Here is a 13,428-nt window from a genome sequence, read left to right as displayed (position 1 = left end):
AACATAAATAGTAAAAGGATAGTCAAAGGACGGGTGGGGTGAATAGGGACCAAAAATGAGATGTTCTTGTGGAGGCAGAGGGCATGGCTGAGGTACTAAATGAGTACATAGCAGCTGTCTTCACTGGAGAAGAGGATGCTGCCAATGTAGCAGTAATGGAGGAGGCAGGAGCGATATTGGACAGGATAAAAATAGATAAAGAGGAGGCACTTAAAAGGTTGGCAGCCCTCAAAGTAGGAAAGTTACCCGGTCCGAATGGGACACATCCTCGGTTACTGAGGGAAGTAAGGGTGGAAATTGCGGAGGCTCTGGCCACAATCTTCCAATCCTCCGTGGATATGGGGGTGGTGCCAGAGGACTGGAGGATTGCAAATGTTACACGCCTGTTTAAAAAGGGGAGAGAGAGAAACCCAGCAACTACAGGCCAGTCAGCTTAATGTCGGTGGTGGGGAAACTTTGAGACAATAATCCGGGACAAAATTAAGTGGCATTTGGAAAAGTATGGGCTAATAAATGAAAGTCAGCACAGATTTGTTAAAGGAAAATCGTGTTTTGCTAACTTGATTGAGTTCTTTGATGAAGTAACTAAGAGGGTTGATGAGGGTTGTGCGGTTGATGTGGTGTATACGGACTTTCAAAAGGCGTTTGACAAAGTGCCACATAAAAGACTTGTTAGCAAAATTAAAGCCCATGGGATTAGAGACAGTGGCAGGGTGGATACAAAATTGGCCAAGGGACAGAAAGCAGAGAGTCGTGGTGAACGGTTGTTTTTCAGACTGGAGGGAAGTATACAGTGGTGTTCCCCAGGGTCAGTATTAAGACCACTGCTCTTTTTGATATATATTAATGACCTGGACTTGGGTGTACCGAGCATAATTTCAAAGTTTGCAGATGATACGAAACTCGGAAATGTAGTAAATAATGAGGAGGATAGTAACAGACTTCAGGAGGACACAGACAGACTGGTGAAATGGGCAGACACTTGGCAGATGAAATTTAACGCAGAGAAGTGTGAAGTGATTCATTTTTGTAGGAAGAATGAGGAGAGGCAATATAAACTAAAGGGTACAATTTGAAAGAGGGTGTAGGAACGGAGAGACCTGGAGTATTGTGTTCAATTCTGGGCACCACACTTTTTAGGTAGGGTGTCAAGGCCTTGGAGAGGGTGCAGAAGAGATTTACAGGAAACTTTGGTTTATCCGGAGGTTACATGTCCGGAATACTTGATCTAACGGCAAAAATCAGGAGCCGTTTTCTATAAGTTTTTTTAGTTCTCGTTGCTTTTTTTTTCCCCAGTCAGGTACTGCAAGGTCTGTAGCTATAGCAACAGCTTCAGCTAGAGACGCTTGCAGCTACAGCCGACTGTTTTGAAGCTGTTGCTAAGCAACAGGGTTTGTTGATTCACACGGAGCTTTTCAGTTCCGTATCTCTCAACATTAACGCTGGTATGTCCGGCACTTTTGATGGTACAGCACCAGCTCGGTCCCGTCAGTGCCGGATATCAGAAAGTTTCCTGTACTAGAATGGTAACTAGATTACACAAACTAGGGTTGTATTTCCTGTAATTTAGAAGGTTAAGGGGTGATTTGATTGAAGTTTTCAGGATATTAAGGGGAACAGATAGGGTGGATAGCGAGAAACTATTTCTGCTGGTTGGGGATTCTAGGACTAGTCTAAAAATTAGAGCCCGACCTTTCAGGAGTGAAATTAGGAAACACTTCTACACACAAAGGGTGGTAGAAGTTTGGAACTCTCTTCCGCAAACAGCAATTGATGCTCGGGGGTCAATTGTTAATTTTAAATCTGAGAATAGATTTCTGTTAACCAAAGGCATTAAGGGATATGGGGCAAAGGCGGGAATATGGAGGTAGGTCGCAGATCAGCCATGATCTCATTGAATGGTGGAACAAGCTCGAGGGGCTGAATGGCCTCCTCATGTTCCTGTGATACCAGGGATGAGGGACTTCAGTTATGTGTACAGACTGGAGAAGCTGGGGTTGTTCTCCTTCGGGCAGAGAAGGTTAAGAAGGGATTTGATCGAGGTGTTCAAAATCATAAAGAGTAAATAAGGAGAAACTTTCCAGTGACAAAAGGGTCATTAACCAGAGGCGATATGAGGAAACATTTTTTTTTTATACAGCAAGTTGTTGTGATCTGGAATGCACTGCCGAAAGGGCGGTGGAAGCAGATTCAATAGTAATGTTCAAAAGGGGAATTGGATAAATACTTGAAGGGAAAAAATTTACATGGCTATGGGGAAGAGTGGGATTAATTGGATAGCTCTACCAAAGAGCCCACCTGTATCATCTATGATTCTATACTCCTACATCTTGCATTTATATAGCTCCTTTAATGTCCCAAGGCATTTCACAGAGGCACAATCAGGCAAATATGGACGCAGAGCCAAAGGCGGAGGTACTGGGAAGGGAAAGACATGGCTTTTAGGGAGGGCTCTAAAAGGAGAGAGAGAGGTTTAGGGAGGGAATTGAAGGATGTGGGCCCTGGATGGCTGAAGGCACGATGGCCAATGGTGGGGCGAAGGGAGGAGGGTTGCACAAGAAGCTATAGTCAGAGATCGAGCGTTCTGGGGGGATGGGGGTGGTTGTAGGGCTGGAAGAGGTTACAGGCATAGGAAGAAGCAAAACCATGAAGGTATTTAAACCTATTTTAAATACTCATGCGGGACTGGGAACCAAAGTAGGTCAGCAAAGACAGGGCTGTTGGAAGAGGTGACAGATATGGTGGAATGGGAAATATATGGCTGTGGTGCACGTAGACTTTCAGAAAGCTTTTGACAAGGTACGATACAGGAGACTATTGGAGAAGATTAAGGAATTAGGGGAAGGGTAGCAAATTTGATTGAAACTGGTTAGAAGGGAGGAAACGGAGTAGGAGATAAGGGCAGTTTCTCAGTGGCTGGAAGATGGTGGTGGTGTCCCACAAGATTCTGTTCTGGGACCACTATTGTTCACTGTACATCAATGATTTGGATATAGGACTACAGGGAGTGCGGTCCAAATTTGCAGATGATACTAAAATAGGCATAGTAACTAATTCTGAAGGCCTATATAATCAAGAGCATTGATAAGGTGGTGGAATGGGCAAAAAAGTTGCAGATGGAAATGTGAGATGGTACATTTTGGTATAAAAATAAAAGTAATTTTACTTTTGGATGGAGAAAAGTTGGGTGATGTAGACGAGCAGAGGAATGTGAGGTTCAACATAGAAATAGGAGTAGGCCGTTCTGCTATTCCGTTAGATCTTGGCTGATCTGTACCTCAACTTCATTTACCTGTCTTAACTGCATATCCTTGATACCCTACCCAACAAAAATCTCAGTCTTGAAAGCTCCAATTGTCCCCCAGCCTCAACAGCTTTTTGGGAGAGAGTGTTTCAGATTTCCACCACCCTTTGTGTGGTAAAAGTGCTTCCTGATTTGACTCCTGAATGGTCGAGCTCTAATTTTAAGATTATATTCCCCCTTGTTTTGGACTCTCCCACCAAACCAAACAACTTCTCTGTATCTACCCTTTTTGAATACTTTAATTATTTTAAACACTTCAATTGGACCACCTCTTTCTGCGCTGTTCCCCCTCCAAGGCCAGTCTGTCCTTCCTGAGGGGCGGTGCCCAGAACTGAACCCAGTTACTCCAGATGGGGTTTAACCAGAGCTCTGTGCAGCTGAAGCATCACTTCCTCTCCTTTATAATCCAGCCCTCTTGCGATAAAGATTCACAAAACCTTAAAAGCAACATCTAAAGTGGATAAGGCAATAAAAAAGCTAATGGAATACTGGGTTTTATGGCAAGAGGTATACAGTATAAAAGTGGAGATGTCAAGGTGAATCTATATAAAACCACAGTTGGAGCACAGTGTGCAGTTTTGGGCTTCACACTATAGGAAGTATGTTGAGACAATAGAGAGGGCGCAGCTCAGATTCACGAGGAATGCTGCCTGGTATGAACAAATACAGATACCAAGAAACTCTTGAAAAATTAGGTCTTTCTTTTTAGAACAACACAGGTTATGAGGTGATATAATAAATTTTTTAAATTATGAAAGGATGGAACAGGGGAGATAGAAACAGATTGTTTCCAGTGGATGAGGGGTTGAGAACAAGGACACATATCAGGTTAATTGTAAGCAATTTTGGACAGAGAGCAGAAGAAGCTTCTTTTACGCAGGGGGTTGTGAGGCTGTGGAATGCACTACTGGAGTTGGTGATTGAAGCAGAGACCACGTCAACATTTAAAAATAGGTTCAAGTAAAGGAGAATAAAGGGAGATGGGAACAGGGTGGCGGATACATGGGATTAGGATTCCTGCTTGTGTGGAGGATAAACAACACAGACTGGGCCGAATGGCCTGCTCCCATGTAACTTCTATGTAATTCGATGTAAAATTGGCTCCAGTCTGTCTGAGACCGTGGTGCCACAGTTATGATTTTCTATGTTTTTTTGGAGAGAGCGGGAATATGGTATTGAGATAGAGGATCAGCCATGATCATATTGAATGGCGGAGCAGGCTCGAAGGGCCGAATGGCCTACTTCCGCTCCTATTTTTCTATGTTTTTCTATGATGTCTTGAGCATAATTGTTGTGATTTCAAATAAAGCTGTTGGACTATAACCTGGTGTTGTGTGATTTCTTACATTTGAGCATAATTAGTATTTGTGTTTTTTTCCCCAGGGCATGGAAGATTGCTGGCGGAATAGTTATTTTTATCGTCTGTGCCATTAATATGTACTTTGTGATAGTTTATGTTTCGAGCCTGGGGCATGTGGCACTTTACCTGGTTGCAGCCATCATTTCACTTGCATACTTGAGTTTTGTCACTTACCTGGTAAGTCCTGGCACAGATTCTCCTTCATCTTTTTCCTGCTATCTAATTATAAATCATAAAAAGAGCTTCCTTACTGGCTCGGTAGGTTCCTGCAATGCTTGGTGTACTGATGCAAAGCTGGAAAGTCCAGGTTTAATTGGGTAGACAGGGCATAATTTCAAAGTTTGTAGATGATACGAAACTTGGAAATGTAGTAAACAACGAGGAGGATAGTAACAGACTTCAGGAGGACATAGACAGACTGGTAAAATGGACAGACACGTGGCAGATGAAATTTAACGCAGAGAAGTGTGAAGCGATACCATTTAGTTCATACTGCCTCTCATTCTTCCTACCAAAATGTAACAGTTTAAATGGGGTGTAGGAACAGAGAGACCTGGGGGTGGATGTACAGAAATCTTTGAAGGTGGCAGGACAAGTTGAGAAGGCTGCTTTTTTTAAAAAAGCATATGGGATCCTTGGCTTTATTAGTAGAGGCATAGAGTACAAAAGCAAGGAGGTTATGCTAAACCTTTATAATAAACACTGGTTAGGCCCCAGCTGGAGTATTGTATCCAATTCTGAGCATCGCACTTTAAGAAGGATGTCAAGGCCTTGGAGAGGGTGCAGAGGAGATTTACTAGAATGGTTCCAGGGATGAGGGACTTCAGTTATGCGGAGAGACTGGAGAAGCTGGGATTGTTCTCCTTGGAGCAGAGAAGGTTGAGAGGAGATTCAATAGAGGTGTTAAAAATTATGAAGAGTAAATAAGGAGAAACTGTTTCCAGTGGCAGACGGGTCAGTAACCAGAGGACACAGATTGAAGGTAATTGGCAAAAGAACCAGAGGTGACATGAGGGAAAAAAATTACTTGGAGCGAGTTATGATCCTGAATGTACTGCCTGAAAGGGCAGTGGAAGCAGATTCAACAGTAACTTTCAAAAGGGAATTGGATAAATACTTGATGGGGGGGGGGGAAATTACAGGGCTATGGGGAAAGAGCAGGGGGGTTGGATTAATTGCATAGGTCTACCAAAGAGCAGGCACGATGGGCCGAATGACGACCTCCTGTGCTGTATCATTCTATGAATCCCTGAGTTTCTTGCCCGAGATGGTGTTGCAGGAGCCAACAGGTCAGCATCCCTGGGTAAGGCAGGCAGAAATTCAGCCTGGGTTCCTGCTGCTGATAGCTATCCTGTGACTCTTGTTAGAAGTGCGTGTGCCTGTCTGGACATCAACTTCGGCTCTGATGCCCTTACCTGCCAGCACGTGCTGTGTCGGCCCACAGATGAAGAACTGTGTGAGGTCAGCCGGCACATGTACTCTAGAAAGAGGCATCCCTTCCAGAGAGAAATGAGGGTGGGGAGTTTCTACAGAACAGTACCGCATCCAAGAAAAACTATACAGACTAGTTTGGGTTGAGAGTCTTCTTTCTGAACTGCAGATGCACAGTAAGCAGCAGCAGTGCAGTGCTTCGAGAAGAATGAGGCGAGTCTGAGAGTTAACCAGAGAAAGCTCTTTGAAATGTGTCGCTTGGAAGGTCAGCACACTCTGGACAGATTTGCTCTCTTGCTGGGGGCAGTGAGGTTGTAAATCTGTTCTTTATAAACACTTTTACAATTCCAGCACACCGAGAAACTCTCCCTCTGCCTTCAGGACATTACTGCCCCTAACCGGTGATTGATGTAGAGTGCAGAGAGGAAAGAGCTCAGCAACCAACTGGGCCTGCTCCTTGGACTCAGTGGGGAGGGGGGTGAAATCTTCGGAGTGATTTACTTTGTGAAGTGACCTTTCTTTGTTGTCCCTCTAGGTCTGGTACTGTGCGGTCTCACTGGGAGTCTCCTTTCTGAACTGCGGACGCACGGTAAGCCGCAACAGTGCTGTGCTTATAGAAGAACGAGGCGAGTCTGAGAGTTAACCAGAGAAAGCTCCTTTATACATCCCTGTGTCAGCACGCTGGGGTCTAGCTTTATTGGGTTGCACTCTGAGCACTGTTCCATCGGAACTACATGAAAGCTATTCCAATCCAGGCTTTCTCCAGAGGGCATTCAGTAAAATATTTACTGTGTGTGAAACCACCATTGTAGGGTTTTAGGATCATAATTATTAATTAGAAGCCTGGTTTAACTTTTTAGATCTTAGACAATTGTGCAGATGTATCAGTGGGTGATGGACTGACCAAACATTCCCCCCCCCCCCCCCCCCCCCCCCAACCACAAGAGTCTGATGCTCTCAACAAGTATTGTAAATTCCGAGGGTGTACTTGAAACGGTGTGTGCAGCCATGATCAAGATGTAGAAATTCTGCTGTAAACGATCTGTAATGTTTTTAAATGAAAACAAAATTTTATATTAAAAAAAAAACTCAATGTGTGGACCGCTGTAGCCAAGCATTCGCTGGCCCAACACTCGGGACAGACCTGTCTTCAGACCACTGTACTGACACAACAATGCATGTAATGTTCTACTGGGTGATAGCATAGGTTCGGCCTCCTTCTCAACGCGCTGCCAGTGAGAGGGGCACAATAAAGGCCAGTGATTTTAGCCTTGAAGCATTCTAATTAAGGATTGCCACAATTTGAAACATTTTAACGTGCGTTGGGGATGGAAATGGAAGTTTAACTGGGTGCTTACTTTAAAAGTGTGACTTGTGATGCATTCCTATAGACCCGATTTACAGCTTCCCTTAACTACATGGGATCAGAAACTGTTTCTGGACTGAGCGTGCAGCGAAGATGCCTGCCGGGTTCAAAGCCACACTTCCAGCAACTTTAGCAGAATAGAGTCCAAACTGCGCTAAGCCAGGCTGAGCTGGCCCCCATTGGGTTTAAAGTCAGTTATAGAATTAAAGGGAAATGCATTTTTATTTTCATGTTTTATCCAGCCTTTTGGTTCCAGGAAATGTAAATAATAAGCACAGCATTCCAGCACCCCACTGGCTCAGTGGGTGCATGTGGTCATGAGCCACTTCAACCAGAAAGGACCCCGGGTTAATCCCTGATCTGCATTGCATTAGCTGATCTTAACTGAGGTGGCAGTCCAGGCTTTCTGGATCCACAGGTGAGAGAGTGGAGAAAACAATCCCGGATTCCTGCTCTTGATTACTGTTCAGTGCCCCGTGCTGGGCACTGCCCATGTGTGGGTGTTGGGTGAGGGCAGGATCAGGTTCAGCTGTGATGGCCACCATGGTTAAATGACCTGGCTAGGCTGGCACCTGGGAAATGGCTCCTTAAGGTGGCAGAGGGTGCCTGGCACCTGTAGAGCAGTACCCCAGCAAGAGTTGGCCCTTTGAGAGGGAAGATCAGCGGAGCAAAAGAAAGAAGCATCCTCTAACAATGCCATGATCTTCCAGTGACGCCGCTTGGTTTGCTTCAGTTTGCATTTCCTTTGACCCAACGATGGTTTTGTATTTTAACCCTGCTAGTACCCACTCTGTCACTCTGGGTGCAGGTTCACTGTCTCTAGCAGAGGCTATGCCCTTGTACCTGGCACCTTGTGGGACTGTTTTCAGATAGTGAGCGTTGTGATTTTGATTTGCCAGCATTCAATCCTCAGATCGTGGCTTTATCACTGAGTCACCAATTTCAAAAGAAAATGAGAAAAATAACTCGAGTGAAGTCCAGATCTAAACCACAAGTTTCACCTGAGAACTTGGTTTTTGTTGCTCTAACATTCACTTGCTTACAGTGAAGTAGGTCCAAATTACAACATCTCCTTCTCTCCTAAGTGGTGCAGTTACCCCTGGTGTATCGGATAGTGCAGGTGTGTCTGGCAATTGCTTATGGTTTTACCACAGATGTGTTTGAAGTAATGACGTGTGTATTTTTAATTAAAAGTATTCTGAGATCTGTCTGAGACCCCAGCTATGTTAACAGTCGAGTTTCCCATTAGTTTCCTTTTCCTACCTCTCTAAGTCTGTGAGTCTTGTGCGCCAGTGGTTTATTCTCACTAAGAAATAGACCAGTTTCACATGCAAAAGTGGGCTAGCCCCACCTCCCAATAGTTCTCGGTGTCCCTCGGTGTGAGGAGGGATCTCGGCATAATGGGCATCAGGCATTGAGTAACAAAGGTATATAGGAGAGGGTTCAATCCAGGCAATAAACGGCCAGTGTGTTGATCATGATATCTGAGATGGTGGGAACTCCAAGAAGAAAACAAGTTAGTACAATTTCTCTCGGGATGGCATACTGGTGCTGTTCTGAGGTTAGGACCGAGTTGCACTGTTGTATCAGAGCAGAGAATTCTTTACTCTGTATCTAACCCGTGCTGTACCTACCCTGGGACTGTTTGATGGGACAGTGTAGAGGGAGCTTTACTCTGTATCTAACCCATGCTGTACCTGCCCTGGGAGTGTTTGATGGGACAGTGTAGAGGGAGCTTTACTCTGTATCTAACCCATGCTGTATCTGCCCTGGGAGTGTTTGATGGGACAGTGTAGAGGGAGCTTTACTCTGTATCTAACCCGTGCTGTACCTGCCCTGGGAGTGTTTGATGGGACAGTGTAGAGGGAGCTTTACTCTGTATCTAACCCGTGCTGTACCTGCCCTGGGAGTGTTTGATGGGACAGTGTAGAGGGAGATTTACTCTGTATCTAACCCGTGCTGTACCTGCCCTGGGAGTGTTTGATGGGACAGTGTAGAGGGAGCTTTACTCTGTATCTAACCCATGCTGTACCTGCCCTGGGAGTGTTTGATGGGACAGTGTAGAGGGAGCTTTACTCTGTATCTAACCTGTGCTGTACCTGCCCTGGGAGTGTTTGATGGGACAGTGTAGAGGGAGCTTTACTCTGTATCTAACCCGTGCTGTACCTGCCCTGGGAGGGTTTGATACTGATTGCCTGTCATGGAAAGTGTTCCATTCCCCAGCACTAATATACCTCACTTTAATAATCACCAAATTAACAAGAAAGCTGTGCCTCTGTTGACAGTGTTTATAAGTTCTGAGAATGTAACTTGTGTGAGTGTGCATGTGATACCTCCGGTCTCCCTCCGATGGTAACTGCATATGCTTTTGGTGAGGGAGCTGGTTATGCAAGAAAAACTTGCTGACTGGCTCGGTCAGCAAGTCCAGGTGTGAAGTGCAGAGCAGTGTTTGGTAGAGTGCTGGTGGACTCGGTGGGATGTGTTCTATTTGTTGTACCTCTGATCCTAGTAATATTTCAAGCCTGGAACGTGTGAATTGTCAGTTACTACAATAATGATGATGGGGTTACCTTTTAAAAAGTTGCTCAAGTTTGATTTAAAGCCTTTCATAAAGTGTTAAGTATTTAAAACCTGCCAGAGGTTTGTGCCATTGCTGAATGAGCTGCAGGATATGACCGGGAGGGAGAGCCCAAGTGCTGAGAGCCAGGATTCCTGCCAATGGTTGACTCGGAGCAGCATCTTGTGCATGTGAAATCTGTAACACGTGGCTGGGTTTGTGTGCTGAATCAGACCTTCAAATCAACATCAGGCACTCTGCCCGGCCTTTGGGAAAGGGGCAATGTTCTCTGAACATCTCACCTTTAGTCCTCCTGGTTTTCTGCAACCCCTGCAGCTGACTGGAGGGTTTTCTCCATTCTCCTTTCCCTCGCTCTAATCCACCCTTCAGTAATGGAGACTTGTTTCTGGCCTCTCATTCCTCACCCGCCATGAGTCATTTCACTTCATTCCATGATTCACCTGCTCTCTGTCTCTACTCCCCATAAAACTGAAAGGGTGGGAGCAGCGGAAACACTTGCCCTCCCCTCCCAATGAGAGATCACTCCGAGAAGATAGTACAAAGCTTTCAAGCAGTAAAGGGGTGACACGTGTGTGGACTCCTCTGAAAGGGATGTGTGTCAAGATTGCACAGGGGTCAGAGGAGGGCAAGGAGACAATAACCAGGAACTTGTAGTGAATTGGGTGGAAAATTTGCTATCTTACACATGGGTGGGAGTGCCCTGTTTTGCCATAGTTTTTGTGGTGGTACAATTGTCTGAGTGATTTTTAAAATTGTGCTGAGCAAAAAGCAGGAGCCACATCTCCTGTTTAAAGAAGAAACAAGTCAGTTTGTGACGTTGCATTGTTTCCAATCATGAAGCCATGTTGATCTGATCGCTTCAGAATTCTGTAATGAAACCATTGATTTTGTTTTAATAAATCGATTTTCTCGCATCTCTGTTGTGTTTATGAAGCAGCCCCTCTCCATTTAGTAGCTCCTAATGTGCTTGGGAGTTGATGCTGCCTGCCTTTCCAATCCTATCTCCCCGGCCGCCATTGTCCAATACTTTCTATCCTGACCAGTTTTATTGATCAGCTACTCAAACATTTGCAGAATGTTCCAGTGCCAGCCTTTTGATGCCATATACCCGGGGCCCTCCGAATCTATCCCCAGACACGTCCGCAGTCCTCCTCCCTCACTGTGTTGCTCTTTGCAGACTCCCTACTCTATGTAGCTCTGGGTGTCCAGTCATGGCCTGCTGGGATGAAGAGCTCTTCCCACTCCTTTTCTTCCCGCCCATCAAAAGAAGGAAAGGAAAAATATCAAGAGACGGTTGCACAGCAGCCTTCATATAGTGAGTGCCTGTGTCCCATTGAAATACAACTACTGGTCCACAGTTCTCTATCTCTTCCTGTCGCAGCACTCCAGAGTGAGGGAATCACTGCCACAGACTCCTGTCCCATCACTGTGTGGGGGAATCACAGACAGGGAAAATCAGACCGGGTCCTGCTCCTGATCACTATCGAGTGACTCCTGTTTGTGGAGGGCAGGTGAAGCCCAAATCAGGCTGGCCTGAGATATCCCTACCCCACACCCTACACACCCCCCACCTCCCCTTGCCGGTTACCTGTCCAATAAAGTGAATGGGTGAGAAATGATGGGTGCAGGAGTGGGAAATACCCGGCTTGACTGGCATTCAACTCTGGGCATCATGGCCACACTGTGAAATGGTTAAAGAAACTGGACTGTGGGTGCATGTTTGATTTATCGCTCTTTGTCCTTGGCTGGTGGATGTTGCCGCTTTCAGTGTTTTGGCTCAGTTGGCAGAACTTTTGCCTTTGAGTCAGAAGGTCAATAATAGCAGGTGAAAAGCCCACACTAAAACTGGCCCTTAAGTTTTTTTTACTTAATTCATGTGATGTGTGCATTTATTGCCCATCCCTTGTTGCCCTCGAAGGTGGGGATGAGCCGCCTTCTTGAACCGCTGCAGTCCGTGTGGTGAAGGCACTCCCACAGTGCTGTTAGGGAGGGAGTTCCAGGATTTTGACCCAGTGACGATCTTCCCTTCTCTTTCCCTCCCTCCCACCAATTTCCTTCCAGCTGCCCTCCAGTACCTTGCCCATGTTCTTGGCGAGTCAGTCTGTCAGTGGGCTATTTGATCATGAAAGGCAACACAGCCAAGCCTCATCCTGCCCTTACCTGATGCCTGTGCCAAAATAGGGATATTTCTGTATTTTATGTTCAATTGACAATAGCGTGACTACACGAGCAATCGCACTGTTGGTGTGGCAGAGATCAATGCATCTAACTGGCAAGACCTCTTGAGAATTGCCTGCTCCCGGGTGGCATTTTGTTTGTGTCTCTCTTATTCAGAAATTAAGTTTTTTTTAAAAAGTTATTTGACTGCAACAACTTAATTGAAATGCTGGCGTGCAGATTGCGGTTCAGACAATCCCATTCCCTCTGCATGCTGATTGACACATTAGGACAATCAGTTACAAGTTTGAAGCTCTGTCTCAAGGAGGAAATGGCAGCTTTCTGGCATTAACAACTCAAATTGTGAGATCTGTCAAACTGGGCAAAGAAATGGCTCTAACATGAGGGACTTCCCATTGGCGTAAATCACAGCCCCAGTTGCTCATCTTAAGTTCTGTCTGGAGATCTGAACTCTGTGGGTGGACTGGACTTTGTACAAGATCACACCATGAAGGTCTACGAAAAACTGTTTCATCCAAAAGTACTGTCGCTTATCAAACTGTAAAAAAATTATTTTTAAAAATGGGGATTTTAATTGTCTGTGCAAAAACACCATTTTCATTCTCTGAAAGAATTGTACTGTTTCCGTATCTTCTGTCTCACTACTTCTGTAACATGCAGTCTGAAAATAAACCTGTTTTATCCTGTACGCTATAGTCTGACGGCGTGCTATTTTTCCACCATTTGGAACAATCAGGAGAATGTGAGCATCCCACGTGATCTCCAGGGGTAACTGTCACTATGGGTACACTATCCCATCCACAACACTTATCAAGCCGCAGGTTTTGTTTTCTCACAGACTCGGTCTGCTTATGGAAACCATCTTGTTGCCACCAACACGAGCAAATCCAAAGTGTACCAATGCCCAGGCAGGGGTTTTTGGATAGTGAAAAAAACATTAACCCAAGCTGGGTTATTTTCTCCACTCTCTGTAGCCCTGGGTGGCTGAGGCCAGACAAAGTGCCCGAGGGTAACATGGCACATATCAGCTCACTCAACACAAACCAGCGCCAAGATGTGACACCTTCCTAGTCTGTCGGCTTCAGTACCACATCACACACAGCAGTTACCCACTCGGCTATTGGCTGCAGACGCCAGTCATTTCCACAGTTCAGTCAGTTGTGCGTGTGATGCTGGAATACATTCCCTCCACTAAACACACTCTCGCAACA

General features: G+C 45.4%; 2 protein-coding genes across 9 annotated transcripts in view; one reads left to right on the top strand and one right to left on the bottom strand.

The window, feature by feature from the left end:
* Window positions 1-13,428, bottom strand: part of LOC147096970 (uncharacterized) — a 1,290,222-nt gene that overhangs the window by 781,670 nt on the left and 495,124 nt on the right. The window lies entirely within an intron of this gene.
* The window catches only part of LOC147096973 (natural resistance-associated macrophage protein 2-like), a 180,149-nt gene that overhangs the window by 119,280 nt on the left and 47,441 nt on the right, over window positions 1-13,428 (top strand). For 4 of the 7 annotated variants that reach the window (XM_085972677.1, XM_085972672.1, XM_085972678.1 and 1 more), the window contains 2 exons: window positions 4,688-4,841; window positions 6,631-6,721. In XM_085972677.1, coding sequence (XP_085828803.1) covers window positions 4,688-4,841; window positions 6,631-6,721 — 245 coding nt within the window. Of the gene's footprint in view, window positions 1-4,687; window positions 4,842-6,630; window positions 12,906-13,428 lie in introns of those variants that run through there. The other 3 variants (XM_085972674.1, XM_085972673.1, XM_085972676.1) reach the window with 2 other exon arrangements.

Source organism: Somniosus microcephalus, chromosome 33 (assembly GCF_052327205.1).
Source record: "Somniosus microcephalus isolate GS21.2 chromosome 33, FLI_Smic_1.0, whole genome shotgun sequence".
NCBI classification, from domain to species: domain Eukaryota; kingdom Metazoa; phylum Chordata; class Chondrichthyes; order Squaliformes; family Somniosidae; genus Somniosus; species Somniosus microcephalus.
Note: the sequence above shows the minus strand (reverse complement) of the source record. Positions and strands in the feature narration are given on the sequence as shown.